This window comes from Stegastes partitus, unplaced genomic scaffold (assembly GCF_000690725.1).
Source record: "Stegastes partitus isolate 25-593 unplaced genomic scaffold, Stegastes_partitus-1.0.2 Scaffold686, whole genome shotgun sequence".
NCBI lineage: Eukaryota > Metazoa > Chordata > Actinopteri > Pomacentridae > Stegastes > Stegastes partitus.
This window is the reverse complement of record NW_007578417.1, coordinates 118,716-136,884: the sequence shown is the minus strand read 5'-3', so window position 1 is coordinate 136,884 and position 18,169 is coordinate 118,716. Positions and strand designations below refer to the sequence as shown.

General features: G+C 43.2%; 1 protein-coding gene across 1 annotated transcript; it reads left to right on the top strand.

The window, feature by feature from the left end:
* The first annotated feature begins 1,284 nt into the window (after window positions 1-1,284).
* LOC103363737 (vasopressin V2 receptor) lies at window positions 1,285-16,997 on the top strand. Its single transcript, XM_008290597.1, has 7 exons — window positions 1,285-1,649; window positions 2,630-2,697; window positions 8,189-8,571; window positions 8,810-9,055; window positions 9,278-9,424; window positions 10,468-11,035; window positions 12,327-16,997. Exons 3-7 carry the CDS (start codon window positions 8,191-8,193, stop codon window positions 12,524-12,526), a joined length of 1,542 nt encoding a protein of 513 aa, XP_008288819.1. The 5' UTR covers window positions 1,285-1,649; window positions 2,630-2,697; window positions 8,189-8,190; the 3' UTR covers window positions 12,527-16,997.
* The last annotated feature ends 1,172 nt before the right edge of the window (window positions 16,998-18,169 follow it).

Genomic DNA, 18,169 nt, shown 5'->3' with positions numbered 1-18,169 from the left:
TCTGTCACCCATTCAAGGTGATTTCATCCGTCCACTTAATGCCTTTCCCCTCACAGCCTCCTTTCATCTTCTCTTGCTCATCAGTTGACATGTCTGGCTGTTAAACGGGCAAAGTGGATTGTGGATTAATTTTACTGCTCTCTAACAAAACGTCCTCTAAGACCAGAGGAGCCTGGATAATCATATTAGAGTCATTCTCAGGGAGCTTACCTCCACAGCAGCAGGACAGAGCGCTTTTGACTGAAGGGGGGGGGATGTCTTAGGCGAACCTGGCGGCACCGCTGGGGGACAACGGCCAGGTTTTCTGACATCATGGGACAAATCCGGTCCCTGCTGGCCGGGGATCAGTGGCTTCGGACCAGACAGACAGGGAGCAGCCACACGGGTCTCTGCGTGTGGATCTATGCGCTGATGGGGGGCCACCAAATGGGAATGATATAATACAGGCAAAATGTCAGCGGACTACAGCTTTCCTTGTTACTTTCGGCTTTCGGGAGGAAAAATTAAGTGGAAGCTGCAATTTACCTGTCAAAATAAATTTGGCTCCCTGTTTGCTTGTTTAGCTGGATGTTGGCCTGTGTATGTGTTGAAAGGAATTATGAATTCGCTCATTGTTTACACCTGTGTGTGTGTGTGTGTTTGCGAGCATGCCAATGATATTTCCTTACCATCACGTGTCAGTGTGTGTAAGTGAGAGAGGCCTGACATTCACATTGAAAGACAGCACTTTTTTTTTTTTTTTTTTTTTTGCGCTAACCTTCTGTGTGTACACCAAGGGCGTGACCTGCCCTTACCCCGGCTGACTCAGCCAATCGGCATTCCTGTTGAGGTGGAAGTGCTCCAGGCCATGTCCTCTGGGGACAAAAGGAGATGGAAGGGAAGAGGGAGCACACCGTGGGGGGGAGAGCTTTGAATAAAAACACAAGCGGCGTGTATCAATGACTTACAAGAGGCATAAATCACTACAAGGAGGGGTGGTGCTACTCTGTCACACACACACCCACACATACACAAACACACTCACAGACACTTGCAAACATTAGCTTCCACACTTTAATGCAGCCCACATGCACCCACACACACACGTATGTCCAAACCCAACAACACCGTGTCTCGCTGCCCATTTATCGCTCTGTTTAATGCACTTCAAAGGTATGTGTAACATCCTCCCTCCACTCCTGGCTGCAGGCTCCACCCTCAGCCCTAGAGGACAGGCTGGTTGACCCAGGAGGAGGGGATATCTATGGAGGGAGGCGGAGGAGGGAGGAGGAGGAGGGAGGTGAGGGTAAGAGCAGACGGAGCTCAAATTCATTTCTGCTGCTGCTGTTGGAGGCGCAGCACATTGCAAAGGCATAACATGACTGGCAACGACCCGGGACACACACATGGCTTTCAAATGGATTACTCTCATAAACAGCTGTGAACTACAACACAGCAAGGACAACACAATCAGCAGCCACACTGAGGACTTACACAGATCTTCCAGAACTTCTTTTTTAACACTGACCAAAAAAAGTTTATTGAAGAAACATTGATTTTTTTTTTTACCCCCCCCACCTTAATTCATTCAGGAGTGGATTGAAGATGTGAATATTGTAGGTAATTTTTTTTGTATCACATCTTGCACCAGTGAAGTAGATCACAAGTGGGTAAGTATGTGTTATTCAGTCTGTAGTGATTGATTTGATGACTAATGCTAATCGACATTAAAGGACTATGGTGTCATATTTATACATATGCAGATGTTTCCCATCATAATTCTCCAGTAATTTTCCTGTGATGACAAAAAAAAAAAGAGAATACTTTGCAGCCCAGTGTTCTGCAGGAACTTGAACTTGTTCTCATTGTATTTGCACAAATGTGTTTACCGGCCGATCTAGGTCATCCCTCTGTATGCCCACAGTATCTCATGTATGCACGAGACACAAGTATGTCACTCGGTCTCCGTTTGCGGTATTTGATTACTTCTCATCTTTTTTTTTTTTTCCTCCTTGGTTTTCATCAATTTATGCATTTTTACAGTTAATTGTTTTTCCCAAATCAACTTGCCATAATCATCTTATGTTTCTGAAAAATCTCAAATAAAAGCAGTAGTAGTATTAAATACAAAAAAAAACAAACAAAACATATTATATTTTTTTGTTTGTTTGTTTGAATTAACAGCGCACCTGTTTTGGAAAGTGAACCCATGACTGATCATGCATTTCATGTATTTGCAAATGTGCCACACAGTCCCAATTGTTGGTTAAATGACCTTAAAAAAAACCTTTCTACTTGATCTTTTTATTTCCATTTCTTATGATGAAAAATCACAATCGATTGAATTAATTTTCTAAATAATGGACACATATCTTCTGATGAAGTAACAGTACTTAGAGTATGCTTTTCCTTTTGCCTACCAGTTCTAATTTTAACATATGTAACACGTGTTAACACACAGTATTTCAGGTTCTGTGTTTGATTGGAAGTGTTTTATGACAGAGCCTAATTGAAAAATGCATGTGATCTTCTAAATCTTCCTGTGGATTAAAAAAGCTCAAGAGAACTGCAAGGTTGTTAATGTGATCTGCTCTTGCATGTAATGCTAATGGACTGTAATGGTGACGGCTCCTAATGCTTTGTCCCACAGAGACAAGAGCAAAACACGCCAAGAGAAAAGGACACGCGTGAGAAATCTTACCATGCACTGACAACAAGGTACGGGAGGACACAGGCGCACACATGTATTTATATACTCACCTTGGGTTCCTCTTCTTTTATGTCTCTCTGTGCAAACGTGTGTCCTGCCCATATTTTGAAAGGAAATTCAAAGGTCCTTAGATGACAAAGAGATTTGTTGTCCTGGATGTTCGGTTCACGTCAAGTCTGTGTTTTTCAAAGCTCATTAATTTATGGGCCGACTTTCCCAGCTTCCAAACATTTAATGCTGTCCGTTAAATCAACAAATCCTCATTTGGCAGAAGCCCCCTTTTTTTGTGTGTGATTGAGAGCTCAAAGCTATTTGTATCAGCCAAAGTGCTTGAAAAGGGTTTTCCATCAATCATGTAGGGTTTTTTGTTTGTTTGTCTGTTTTACTACCTGTAACAATCTACTGTGTACGCAAAAATTACTTCCTTGATTGTGGCCCCCGTCAGGAAAAAGCATCATCACTAATGTTATTTCCACAGTCAATTTAGTCTGGTCTCCAACAAAGAATAATTTCATTGAGTTAATTTCATCATGTGGCACAAATCTGACGGCATCAGCATCGACCCTGCAGGCCTTTGTAGCACTGCAGCGTGTTTTCCGTTCTTCAGGGGGGAATCTCGCTGAATTTTATATCAGCCGAATGACGCGAAAAAGGTCATGTTTTGTATAGACCAGCACATGCTTGTTGGCAGTGTGCTAGTTAATGATACATAACAAAAAAAACAGTCTGTGGTCTTATGAACGGGCTTTATCAGTGATGATAAGGGGACTTGGACCTTCCTAAACACCAAACCTCTTGAGTTTTGCCCACTGGCTGGAGTTTTATGGCAATAAAACTCGCCGCCTTTCTTCTGAATACAAAACTTAAGTGGCTCCATGGCACAACACAACTGAAATGTGGGTGAGCAACGGCTGTATCACTGTGTGCAGTGAGGTGTTGGCCCGCATGATTAACATTTAATGGGTTGTTTGGGCGAGACAGCGAAAAGAGCAGGTACTGTTATTGCTCACCTGGGCGGCAGCTTGCAACAGAGAGCAGGACCTGAGTGACACATGCCGAAAGAAAGGAATAAATCATGGATGGAGAGCTGTGAATCTGATTTTTAATGAGTACAGCAGGTGCCCCCCACAAATTGAAAATGCATAAATATATAGAGTATCCACCTGTTTTTGAAAAGACTCATTCAGAAGGTGAATTTATGCTGCATGTGATTGTGTCAGCAGGGATCCAATTTACTGATATGAGGGGCTTAAGGTAGAGAAGCGCCTTCATATCTGCTTCATCATGCAGATGAAATGCCGCACAGTCTAGTTTGTGCAATCACATGACTCATCCAGGCCATTATTGTGCAAGGATCTATTGATTGATATGTAAATAAAGTCTGAGAAAAGCAGCATTGAATACCAAATCTTAAACAGAACGCACGTTGAGATTCAACGCTTGCTTCATGTGTTTAGTTGCAGTCAAACTTAGACGCAGATTGGACTAGATCGTTTTATTCCAGTTTCCTGCTGCCAAAGTCAATTTATAGGCATGCTAATTTAAATCAAGCCAAAATAATAAGCATGTCGGAAGCAGTTTCTGCTGCAGTTCTGGCCCTCGTGACAGGGGACTGGCTAGAGCAGAGAGAGAGAGAAGCGAACAGGGTGGGTGAATGTGAACAGTCAGAGAACATCACAGGTGAGAAGAGACACTGAAAGAGAAGAAGAAGAGCAGATTAAAGGGGGAAATTAGCAGCAGGTTGTTTGAGAAAAGGCCGGACTGCTAATGAGAGAGGTCCTCATTAATCAGACAGGGTCAAATCAGGTCAAAGGAAACTAATCAAGAGACTGACAAGCACAAACAAGACAGGCAGGGAGGTAATGGATCTTTCATTATGTCTGGATTATTGCACCAAGTGCATAAGCACCTGTTTAAATCGCCCCACTGGGTAAAACCTTATTTTAAAGGACATGAGTGCTGGAAAGGGTTTTTTGTGTGTAGTTCAACTTTTCAAGCTCACATTGAATTGATCACATCAGATTGCTGATGAGAATTTGCAAGATATACACTTTACAAGTTAGCACTATATTGATTATTTTTTTCACCTTCAAATTATGTCTTTACAAATATTTGGTACTTCACATATCGTACTTTAGGATCGTTTAAGAGGAGACAAACAAATAGCGTTTGGATCTCGGCATAGCTACAACCTGACGTAGTTTGTCGAAGGGGATGATCAAAACATGTGCAAATGGCAAGAAAGGATGATGTTGAAAGATATAGGTGGTTGGTAGCGATAACATTTTCTTTGCACTTTAACTACCGGTTTCTGTCATCCCCGAGGCCCTGTGAGCCTGAGCCCCTCCGCGTGCGGAAGCAGTATAGGATGGACAGGACGTTAAAACAAATGGCTGCACACCGGTTTGGCTCTGGAGAGCATGGGAGGAATCAGCTTCATCATTAATCAGAGTGAAAGCTTTAAAGTAAAGAGAGGAAGCAATGCGCTGCACTAACTACTAAAAGCAGTGTCCACAGTCTATCCGGCACAGAGAGAGGGAATAATTTGTGCTTTACATTAAGTCACTCAGACAGATGGGAATGACGTGATGTGCTCGGAATACGTTAAAACTGCACCCAGCGCAGCTCTGCAGACATTATTTACCTTCTCTGTGTAGCTGCAGTTCAAGAAATTCCCCCCTCTCCGTTCAGGAAAGATCGAGAAGTTTTGAGCTATGCGAGGGCCTCTGGTAGCTGAACCATTGAGCAATTTGAAGACAATCCATCTTGATTTCTTGGATGCGCAAGCGATGCAAATGAGCCTTGAGCATATTTGGAGAGATACATAGTGTCCTGCAGGAGTTCAGGAAAACAGGGGCTACTTCAGAATTTCTCAGAAAACCCCAGCGAGAAGAATAAAATGCTGAAGACACAACAGATAAGGCACTTAGAGGATTAGTCCTCCTTAACAGTTATTAACCCTTTATAGGACACTCCTTAAAATACTTGGAAAATGAACATTTCAACCCCAGGGTGTTATTAAAGGATATTTCCAGATATTTTTACTTTAAAAAAAATGTTGCAAATCCAGATTAATACAGTTACCATAAATGGAAACGTGCCCGTCTATGGTTTTTAAAAAAAGAGAATTTATAATAAATAAAAGAAAAAGTAACAAACTGCAAAAAACATTTATTTAGAATCATGTTTGTTAGAGGTAATGATTTCTACACAACCAGTAACAAAGCATCTATAAAGTGCTTGGCAAGTTCTTTTATTTTTCTTTAGGTAGTGGTGTTAGTGGCACTAATGTCAAAAAATAAATCAAAGTGGAGTTCAATGCAAACCAGTAACAAAGCATTTATAAAGTGCCGGGAACATTTGTTTAGTGACATCTTTCGTAAGGTAGTGATATTGACACTAACATGAAAACTAAATCAAAGTGCCCATGGTTCTTCAACCTCAAGGAGAGGCTCAGGGTGGACATACTGAACGTCCAAGGAAGTTACCAAATATGGTTACTTGCCCTGTAAATGGTTAAACCTTTTTATTTCTATTCAAATAAAAAGGAGGATGTTAGTTGTACTTTACTTGCAATTTTCTGGATTCCCTTATTTGGCCCCGCAGGTATCGTAGCACCTCCCTGAGACACCTTATCGGCACACAGGCAGACTTGAAACACACTTTGACATCAGAAATGAGTCACATGGGCAAATATACATAATGAGATTATGTAGCGGGTAAAAGAGCCACAGCAGCACAAAGAATCCTCTCATGAATTATGCTGTAATTACAGAGAGGGGCACCGGGCTCCTCACATCCCAACAAAGAGAGGCCAGGAGATTCCTTGATGAAACAAAAGACCTCGCTGTCTGCACCCCTAATTAAAGAGAAATGATAAACACAGCCAAATGACCTTTGGATGGAGTCAATTATTTGAGAGGAATCCCGTAAAGTTGCTAAACCAATGCAGGTTTAGTGGAACTTGTTAAAACTGCATTAGATTTAACCATTTATGGCAGCAGAGATTCACTCGAGCTATCAAGAGCGCCCGTCTGTCTTCTTCTGAGAAATGGTTCCACTTCAGGTTTCTCTTCCTTTCAGCCTCAGCTCAGCCTTCGCGCTGGGCAGAGAAGTCCAGCTGGCCCAGCCTGTCATTCATTAATCTGCATACATTCCTGTGGCAAAGCCAGCATGTTAAGCTCGACTGCATGTTCGGCCGGCGCTATCTCGTGCACACAGCAGCGAGTGCGTTATTACCAGCAAATTGGTCATTAGGTGTCACCGTAATAGTGAGAACAACCTTGTAATGTCTTGTTAGTCACGCTCAGTCGCTCCATACTATTGCTGTAGTTTTCCTCCTATTTTTAGAAATGGAAACTGTCCAAGCCCACATACAACACTTATGTATGTCCAACCACTCCTTTTACATTAGTCATCATAACATTTCAATATGGTGTCAATCAACACACTCTAAAGGCATTCAGTGTTCTTTAGAGCTATATTTGGTCACCTCCTCCTTCCTTATCTTATCATCCTTCTTCTCAAATCTATTGTTTCACCTTTTCTGGCCTGTTTTTTTTTTTATTCTGCACCGCCTCAATCACTCTTCTTTCACCATTCGCCATTTTTCATCACAAACTTCTCCTGCGCCCAGCATCCCACGACTCAGTTTCTTAAATTGTCATCTCATTCCTCTCATCTTGCCGTTTCTTTTTTGGCCATTTATTTATAAGCAAAGAAAAATAAACGTAAAATTTAATGAGATCAAGATAGCGAGAGAGTGTGACTAGGGGGGTAAGAGAAAAGAATGCCTGGATGTTTGAGGGAAATGCGGCGAGAGGGGAACAAAAACAGTGGAAAACAGGAATGTATGGGGGTAAGTATGGGATGAGAGCGATTACGAGAGCGGAGGTGAAGGAATAAGAATGGTGGGATAGGAGGGAAAAGCTGTCAAATCAACCTTGAGAAAGTATGAGAAAGAAAATAAACCGGAATGGACTTGCGTCAGAATAATGGGAAGCTTTGAGAAACGGACAAACAGACAGGCTGAGGACTTATTAAAAAATTGAAGACAGCAGCAAAAACCCAACAATTTTCACATGGCAAAAACGTTTGGTACAGAGTCTGGCTTTCATTACTTTCAATCAAGTTTCATGAAGTTGCACAAGAGAAGCTATTTGTAGTTAGGGATGCACCAATAACAATGAGTCCCTGTTTTTAATCCCAGCATCAACATCTATCTTAAATAAAAGACCCGAGTGTTTTTGCTTTCGAGTCTCTGAGCTACAATAAAGGAAATCATTAAGGGCAAAATTACTCAGCTGACGACAAGAGCGTTTAAGGGAAATTAAATTATGGGGTCAGACATGATACTGCTCCTGTGATCATTGAGAGCAAGTGAACTATTGTGAATAAAACATCAGCAGTTGATAAAACCAGTCTTATGATCCAACACCACTTTTTGGAAAAATCTTCACAAACCACAAACACGCCATTAACACTTTGCTGCTCTTTCAGGAATGGAAAGCATCAGCGTGGAAACGGACTGGGATGGGTTAGGCCTCTCCTCCTCTCTGGGCGTCGGCGGAAGGAGCAACTTCTCTTCCTCGTTCGTGTCTGAGCTGAACACGTTCAATACTTCTCACAGCGGGGGATCCCTCTTTGGACTCTTCCCCGAGAATGGCTCCAGCACCACGCCTCGCACCCTTCCCCAGCCCAGGGTGAGGGACCTGGGCCTGGCCCGGGCCGAGATCGCGGTGCTCGGGTTGGTGCTGGCTCTGACCACCCTGGGGAACAGTTTTGTGTTGTGGGTGCTGCTGAGGAGACGGAAGCACAATGCACCGATGCACATATTCATGGTGAACCTGTGCGTGGCCGACCTGGTGGTGGCCCTCTTTCAGGTCAGTTTGTGGGTTCATGTGAGGCAAGAATCTGATTATTGTTGTTATTCAGCCAAAAAGACAGAGAGATAAATCTGTGCACAGGCCATGCTTGTTGATTAACTGAGATATTGAACATCACCAGAGCTGTTCTTTGCCATTTCTCTTCTACATTTCTACACAAAAATGCCCCAATGTGTTATGATCCACTTTTCTAATAAAGATTGCTTGTTTGTTTCCTTAAAATCTCTGCATCCAGGTTCTTCCTCAGCTCATATGGGACATAACAGAAAGATTTCAGGGCCCTGACTTGCTCTGCCGGTCCATCAAGTACTTGCAGATTGTGGGCATGTTTGCTTCCTCCTACATGATAGTTGCTATGACGGTAGACCGGCACCATGCCATCTGCTGCCCACTGCAGGCCTACCGTGGGGGAGTGATGTCCCGCTGGAACACCCCTGTCATGGTAGCTTGGGGGCTGGCATTGGTCCTCAGCATACCGCAGGTAGGGAGGCGTGAACAAAAAAAATAAAATAAAATTCCCACACAAGAAACACGTGGTGAAATAGGAAATGAAGACTCAGCATGCGTTCACGCCCTGATTTCTACAGTACGAATCAAGATCTTGGTCTATTTTTAGCCAGCAGTTCAGCTAATGGAGAGTGATAATGACTTCACGCTGTGTCTGCGTGTGCGCTGACCACCTGTCTTTTGATTCGTCCGGCAGGTATTCATCTTCTCTCGCTCAGAAGTGGCTCCTGGAGAGTTCGAGTGCTGGGGTCACTTTGCCGAGCCGTGGGGGCTGAAGGCCTACGTCACCTGGATGACGGTGGCTGTCTTCCTCCTGCCCGCGCTCATCATCACCATCTGTCAGGTAATACTGGTTGCACTGGCTGCGACTCAGCACTGTCTACAAAGACTATTGACCTGAGGATTACATGCTCAAGGAAACACTATCCAATAATGAAGCATGTGGCATGAATGAAATGCCGCTTTGTTTTCGCGAAGGGTGCAGTTGGCAGGCATTGTTCAATAACCCGTGGGGGACTGCGGTCGGTGTTGTGTAGCATCCCATGGTGGATCGGCATTCTGGGCTGCCTCCCATCAGTCCTGCTCTATTTAGGGAAAGATATTTCTAGGGTCCAGCTATTTCCGCTAATTAACACAGCACTTGGAGGTCCACCGCTGAGATGGCCGCCTTCTCTGAGAACCTCCTGCCAGGAAGTGGAATGTACCAGATGTGTGCCAAACACAGAACCCCTGACCCTTTTTCAATATCTGGTTTTTGTATCGAGAGGCACATTTTGACACTTTTTGAGAGAGAGGAATGATGTTGTTTCTGCTGGAGGCTAGAGTCAGATGATCACATCCCATATATTGTATTCGTATCTGAATGAAACTGTGTACTAGACTGTAGTGTCTGATTAAATTGTGCCCCAAAGCTTTTCTTTTTTTTTTTGAGTCGAGCATGGCAGAGGAGCAACAGTTGAGAGTACCAAACCTTAAAATCATGACAAATAAAATGAAAATAGCTACAAGCATGAATCAGTTATTATTGCTAGATGTCAAGTTATTGTTTTACTCGCTCAGGAGAGCAATGTGAATCATTTTACTGTCATAAAATTTTATACTTTCTATTTTCATACAGAGAGAAGGAATAGCGGTGTTTAATAATGCTACATAAAAATGTCTAACCCTGGTTTATAGCTGATAGTTAAGACCAACGCACACTCTCTCTCTCTCATTTCAAATTTCCCATAAACATTAAATAGAACTGCAAACCAGACCACTTGCAGCAGAGACAAATATCTGAATCTGGCGCTTGTCTGATACCAAATTTAATCTCCATGATAGATCGTCTTGTTTCTTATATTTTGAAAATGTGCCAATTTTTAAAAAAATATTCACATTTTTCAGATAAGAATCTTCCGCGAGATTCACAACAACATCTACCTGAAGTCAGAGAGGATGGTGATGGCGGAACTCAAGAAGAGCGAAATCTTCTTTCGCTTCCACAGCTTCAGGAAGGAGGACGAGCGGGCCAGGGAACGGGGGAGACGGGCGTCCGGGGGAGGGGGCAGGGACGGGAGAGGAGGGCAACTCCTGAAGGGTGCAAATAACAGCCCCCACAATAACACCCATAACAGCCAAGTGGGAGAGTGTTATGACTATGTGCCCTCTGCTATTCAATACAACAGTTGCCACAGTGAACATGTGGCAGCAACAACAGCAGCAGCATCACCGACACACCAACAAACCCTCAACAGTTCAACAGAGTGCCAGGAGTCCTACAGTAACTCTCCCCGCTGCTCGCTCGATTACGCCCCCCCTCCCCCTCCAGCCACCCCCCCTCCGAGCATCACTAAAGCCATGGCCAAGACAGTGAGGATGACCCTGGTCATTGTGTTGGTCTACACGATCTGCTGGTCACCGTTCTTCATCGTCCAGCTGTGGGCTGCCTGGGACCCCAACCCTCCAGACCAAGGTCAGTCACAAACGTTCTGTATGCGACACTGCAGCATCCATCTATGTGTGCAATCCACTATCGACAAGCAACACAAACGAACACTTGTGTTAGGGGGATTTCAGGTGAGTCATTAGTGTTGTTTTTCCCAGATGGATTGACCCTCCTCAGCCCAGTTAATCCATTTAATTGCCTTAAATGTGCGAACCATCATTTTTGTACTCCAGGCTGCCAAAAGATAAACGGCTGGGTCTGCTTTATAACAAAATCCTCTGATCAGTGCTGTTGTTCATCTTAGTAAATCTTAGCAGTCTTATTCATTATTCCAAGGACAAGTTCCAGCTCAGATGGGGTAACAGTGAGTGAAATACAAGGTCAGAAACAATGTTTGTTTTGACCCACGACCAGGAGTCCCTGGATGACATCCCTGGCCTCTGACATTCTGGCACAAAAAACACATCTCCTGATGTCTTTACTGGCAGCCAGTGATGAGGCAAGCAAGGAAAGACTAACGTAGCCTTAAGTCGTGGCCGATACGATGGACTGAGTGGGTGTCCTCTGATCTGCAGCTAAAGACAAACATCAGAGGCCGATAAATAACCTGTTTATATCCCCTGCTGATTTTGTAACACTTCCAGATGTTGACATTTCATCAACAATGATACGTGCCAGCAGCCTGCACACACCACATATCATCTAAATCACAAGCAGACACATGGCACAAGGCACATAAACGTGCACACACACCCACACACACAGACATATACATGCACACATACACAAAGGGCTCTCACATGCAGCTACAAGTGTGCATACACATAAATGAGTGCTCACTGGCAGGCAGTTCACACACACACACACACATGCATGCACACACACACATATACAGCTGATCATTATCAGCTTTGTATTCTAAAATCAGTTTGTCTAATCTATTGCCCTCAACTGGCTGCAGGGAAATAAGCATGTTTTAGTTATGACATGTATTATTACAAGTATAAAAACAAAGACAGATGACGGAAGTGTGTAAGGCTTTTGCCTCTCTGGGATATTTATAATTCTTTTGCTTTTCCTGAAGGAAATAATATGAAAAACAATAATCATGAATGCTTTATTTTCAAACTAAATTGTTGTACATATTTATGGATGTTTCCTAAGAGAGGAGAGAACAATGTGAAGCACACTGTGATCTGTCCTTGGTTTGTCTTCAGTTTCACAGACAGTATATGTAAAAAAATCCACATTTTCATTCTTATATTGTACCTATCTCTGAATATGAATGTGTTTACATCTTTTTCTGCGTCCGCTGCAGGAGTGGCCTTCACTATCCTGATGCTGCTGGCCAGTCTGAACTCGTGCACTAACCCGTGGATCTACACAGCTTTCTCCAGCAGCGTTTCCAGAGAGCTGCAGAACCTGCTACACTGCCAGTCGCGACCCAGCCGCCGGGGGTCCCTGCCCGACGACTCCACCACTACACACACCTCAACCACCAAGGACAGCCTGTACTGACAGAGGCTGATGAGACAGAAACAGACACACAGAGACGTGCTTGAAAACACACGCATGAGTGCACATGCGCCCGTTGCAAGGATGTGCTGTTGCACACAGCTGCAGCATCGCTGCCTGAGAACAGCCAGCACTGACCTCTGCCAGATGTTTTCCATGACAAAGGACAGCTGTACTGTCAGCAGGACCTCAGTCTGTAATCACCTGTCCTCTCCACCTCAGCAGTAAGGAAGGATGTCACTGAACCTGTCAACACCACATACAGCCTCTCAGATCATCCGCAATGCAAAATGACATGAAAAGTAAAGAGTAAAGAGAGTAGATTTTCTCTTCAGTAGCTGTTGAGTAGGAACTTGCGCAGTTATTCACGTGAAAAAAAAAACTCCTGCCTTGCTCAGACATAGCAGAGCAAAAGGAATGCAAGGATTGTTGCATTAATGGCCTTATGGCACGCCTGATGTACAAAGCAGCAGACAAAGCTATGGGTGTGGAGAAAACTAAGCAGCAGGATAAGTGAAGAGGGAAAGAATCACATGCAGACAGCATGAGGGAGTGAAACTGCTGCTGGGCTGGAAAGAGACAGAGGATGTGAGGGATGTTACAGCTGCTGGAACGGTCCTGAGAAGGCTGTAGTTGAAATCTAATAATGTGAACAAACTTTGTTATATCAAAGAAAGTGAATTAGAGACGGATGCTTGAGGCTGAATATATATCCACTCAGGAGAAATTCAGTCCCGAGGAGCAACAGCGATGTATTAGAAAGACGGACAGATTCACTCAGGAGGACGGTGCAGTTGGGTCAAGACTCTGCCCCGAGAGGACCTGGAAAAATGTGGATTAACAGACGGAAAAAGACTCTCACAACACTCACAAACAAACAAGAGTGACAGTTAGTGCCTGGAAGAATACAAATGAACAACCCGGGTTTCCACAACCAACTGGGACACAATTATGTGATTGTATTTTGTACAAACACAGCATATGAGGTACAAAAAATGACCTTCCGTCATGCTCTCCGGAGAGAGAACATTATTCAGAAGACATGGGAAGGAAACAAATGAGAAACATTCAACAACTACATTCCATGTACAGTGATGAACAATGTAAAGTATATTTATTGAAAATGTAAGGCACATTATTGTGTAAGATAAAAGTGGATGTAAAGCTGTAGTGGTCCAAGGTATGTAGTAGAAAACAAGGAGATATCGAACCAAAGATTACTTTTTTAAAACTTGACTTTACAGGTCTTAACAGTGAAGATGTTACGAAGCTTCACCAGGAAAAAACAGACAAGAGAAACCACATTATTTTAGCTGCAAACCTATTAAAAAAAAGACTTTACATCAACAGTGAAAATACTCCAAGTCAAAACTAAGTGCCTGCGATGTCAGTAGACATTTTTAGAGGGGCCTCCCTCACTGGTTTAATCCTCAATGATGTCAGCCGTGTTATTCTTAGAGCTACCGCCACAGCAGGGATCATAGGATGTGTTATATCACACCATGTGTTCACTTCTCCTTTTATTTATTGTTGTATAAATGAAAACAAACACAGACATATACATATATATACATATTTCAATTCCTGTTACTGCCTTTCAGGTGTAGCTTTTATATAGAACTTTCTCCATGTAAACAGTAATGTATTATGCCCCTCAACTGCATGACAGACTTCCAATAATAATCTTAAGACTTTTTTAAATAAATATAAAAGCATAATTATATAAGCTACTGTACATGCAGTAGATGTGATAACGCTATGTGTATAAAATATGATTAGAATTCACCGTATTTGGTCAAACTATCTATTTCAGATTAGATGTTCCTGAGCTTTTTTCAATGCTGTTCACACACAGTGAGTCAGTTCAGCAGACATCCTTTTCATGAGAAAACAGTGTTATGTGAGTCTGCGGGACAATGCTGGGATGCTTTCAAGGTGTCTCTGGAGTACTTGTCTGGGGTCGAAGGAGAAGCCTCACCTTTTCCTCTGTGCGGTGTGGTGTTTGGGTTTTCAGCACGCCACCGTGCATTTGCTCCCCAGACACAAGGCTCCCCTTTGATCTTCGGCCAGAACTAAAGGCTACAGCAACACTGTCCCGCGTCTCACTTTGTTATATCAGGAAATAGATGAGCTTCTCCCAAACCTTTAGGGTGTTCATGTATTTTTCCTCTTCCTGTCAGGAAGTTGAGAGGTCAGAGGATGATTCTTCTCTGATGACTGGGCCAGACTTCCGAATGAGGCCAAACGCTTCAACTGTTTTCCGCAGCCATTAGTGAGCATTAACATGCCTAAATAATGAATGTCGACGAGAATTTCCTGGAACAAACACCACTAAATATCTACTAAAAATACACCATTGCAGAGAATTACCCCCATGACCGCATATGTTGTTTCCTGAGGATGAAAGACTGACAGTGGTTGTTATCACCGCAACCGTCATCATCCCTCCCCTGTCGCAGCGTATGATATATGACCATAGGGTAGGTCGTTGCTTTTTTGTAATCTTGCAGCGTGTGTGGGTGTGTTTATGCTGAATGTCCTAATGCTCATGGTTTCCATACTGAAGCACGTCGACACTCAAGGTCACTCCTTCATTACAGCATCGTGGCATTTCTTGCCAGGCTCGCGGCTGCGCTGGGGTGTAAAGGAAGTAAATGATCCCTCAGTGTGGCTGTCACAAGGGCAAGACAGCTTCCCTCTTCAGATCAGTTTGAGGTCAGTGACGGAGTGCAACCTGTGATACTAAAGAATGACAGAGCTCCCCAGCCTTGACCACAGTCAGAATAAATCAGACCTGGAGCCAGGAGCTTTACTGTACTGAGCAATGTGTCTGCATTGCTTAACCCAAGACCCCTCCACAGACCTGATGACTCCTGAGCCTGCTACTAAGCTCATTCCAAGACACCGGGAGGTACATGTAGCCCCGGACCGACTTACACAACACAACTCCAGTGTCTGTGTTTGGAGAATCTTAACTTATAAGAAAAGAAAGCTGACCGATTTAGCTTCGCACAAATCTCTTTTTTTTTTTTGTTTCACTTTTCTCGCCCTTAAATTTGACCGTTTTTATACCCTTTTCATATCAAAGCAGCTGGAAAATTAGTGGGGGCACTTGTTGCACACAAGACTTTCATGTGACATCTGCATCCATCGCTTTAACTTACAAAACACAGCTTGACTGCTGCCGCTGCGTTCAAGGTGATTTTTTGCTAAATATAGCCACACATTTATTTTATTGCCACTAATTATGATTCCACGCAAACCTCAGCTCATACTTTGCAGAATACAAAGTCTTTATTGATTGAAAGGAGGTTAATTCTCTGAGAGGCAAGAGGATCAAGGATATGCTTTTATCACTTTCACCCACCTTGTTTTCATTACTTAAAGCGTGGTTGCGTTTACACCTCGATGAGATCCTGCAGTTTTTTCTCTCCCCCTTCATAGTAAAAACAGGCATGTGGACAGTGTCTGATAAAAACAAATTTTATGGGAGCTCATTCAGCATGCTTTCACAGGATTTATGCGCTAAGAAAAAAGGTTTGCTGTGATGTGTCTGCTCCTGTTTAACCTACAGTATTTCATGGCTCCGGGCCAGCTATAAGCAGAAAATGAAAAAGATGCTCCACACCGGCGGCTGACTTTCCAAATGTGGAGAGAATGTCTTATATGATGGAGAAAAAGAGAGAATTTTCCCCATATATGGTTGGTTCTAAACTGGCAATTGCAATGACACGCAAAGCGGATTAGAGGATGCCCAAACAGGACAGGAAGAGGGAGATAACAAGAGAGGGGAGCACAAAAGCTTGGAAGTGACTGTGAGTTTATGCACTCCAACACAAACTGTTTTGGTTGAAGCGGCGATACATCTAACACGCCTCCCTGTACGTACACGTCCACCAAACCGCCAGAACAATGACTGTTATGGTAGTGAAGGAAGGGGGAGATACCATCTGCTGTCTGATTATTGAATTAGTTTGCAGTTTGTTGACCTTGTTCTGCATTGCAAAAAAAAAAACAAAAAAAAAAACAAGTGGGTAGTATGAACAGCAAAAACTATTTTTATGGCACAGACAGAAAAGTGTGACTTCATGTGAGAATCATCTGTGCGACGCCAGTTTCCACATTGCTGAATCCCACTAAGCCCATCGGTGTCTGCCCCTGGAGCTGGTGTTTTACACACCTCTGTCAAAGCCGCTTTTTTCTGACTCACAGCACACACACACACACACACACACACTCAGATTCTTACAATAACTCTCAGTTTGCAGTAAAATGTAATATTAATAACAAAGATACTGGTAATAACAATGACATATATGCAGTACCTTTTTAAACAAGCTATGTTTTGCATCAGTAAATTAGGATTCAAACCCTGTATTGTGTAATCATACGAACAGAAATGTGATTCTGTTTACATGACCTTGTATATTAACATCTAAAACAGAAAATATAAAGATGAATAATTTACCGCTGACAGACGAACTTGTGACTTCATTCATCTGAAATGACAGTGACTATCTCAAATGCATTTCCTTCTCCATCCACAGCTATGAACACTGAGGCTTGGGTCATAGTCATACACTTTGAACTGATCACAAAGGGAAGGAAAAAGCCATGTCTTAACGTCAGCTCAGTGGCCCTGTTTGGCTGTTTATTTGTTCATTCCATTTATATCCCCCCGCATCCAGCCGTCACATCACTTCCCACAGTCTAATAGGTGACCCTGTGAAACAGCGTCTGGATTCATGCCAGCTCATGTCTTCCTTGAGTTAACAGCATTGTGATGTCTCTATTGTCTCCTTGCACAGGTGCCAGAAGCCTGAAGCTGTGATGTGATTGCACCATGAGAGAGAGAGTGTGTGTTACATAGCTACCTTTAGCGGACCAGGTTGAGTTTTACACCAACATTTTTTGCAAGTTAGGACACTTTGGCTGCACCTCACTTTCTTGAATCCCTACAAAGGGCTGGCTGAAGGTTAAGGCTTGGTTTAAAGTTGGAATCAGGATTCGGTTTGGGTGGGGGTTCAGGTTAGACCGGGGCTGAGGAATGCATTATGCCAGTGAAAGTCCTCACAAAAATAATCTTACAAACACTTGTGTGCATGTGTGATAACAAAGCCACAGAAAAGAAGATGTGAGAAACTTGTGCAGCACACAGTGTTTATGTGGGCAGATCATGTTACTCATGCACAAAGTTTACATTAGTCTCAAGGGACTGACTGAGGAGTTGCAGTTGCGCTGCACGTTAAAAAAGCCGCCCCGTATGTGCCGCTCGGTGAGTGCAAACACCGATTTGGGACATGGACAGAAATAGACATGCTAAGTTTAAATCTCTCCAACAAACTAGATCAGCAGAAGTTTGCTCTAAGTACCTGTCAATGTGACAAACCAGAGTGAAGTGGATGTAAAGCAGAACAAGGGCTCAAAGTGCAATGTGTTGCATTAGCAGCAGCTTATAATGTGCCAGAAGAAAAAATAAATCACGTGTAATCTGTCCATGAGGGCGTATCTGGACTCATTGCTGCTCCAACGGAGACGTAAAAAGCAGCACAGAGCTGCCACAGTGTGTTCAACTGGTGGCACTGCACTACAGGTAGACCCAAAGAAACAATTCCAGTGTCGGCCGAAATAACATCGAGAACACGT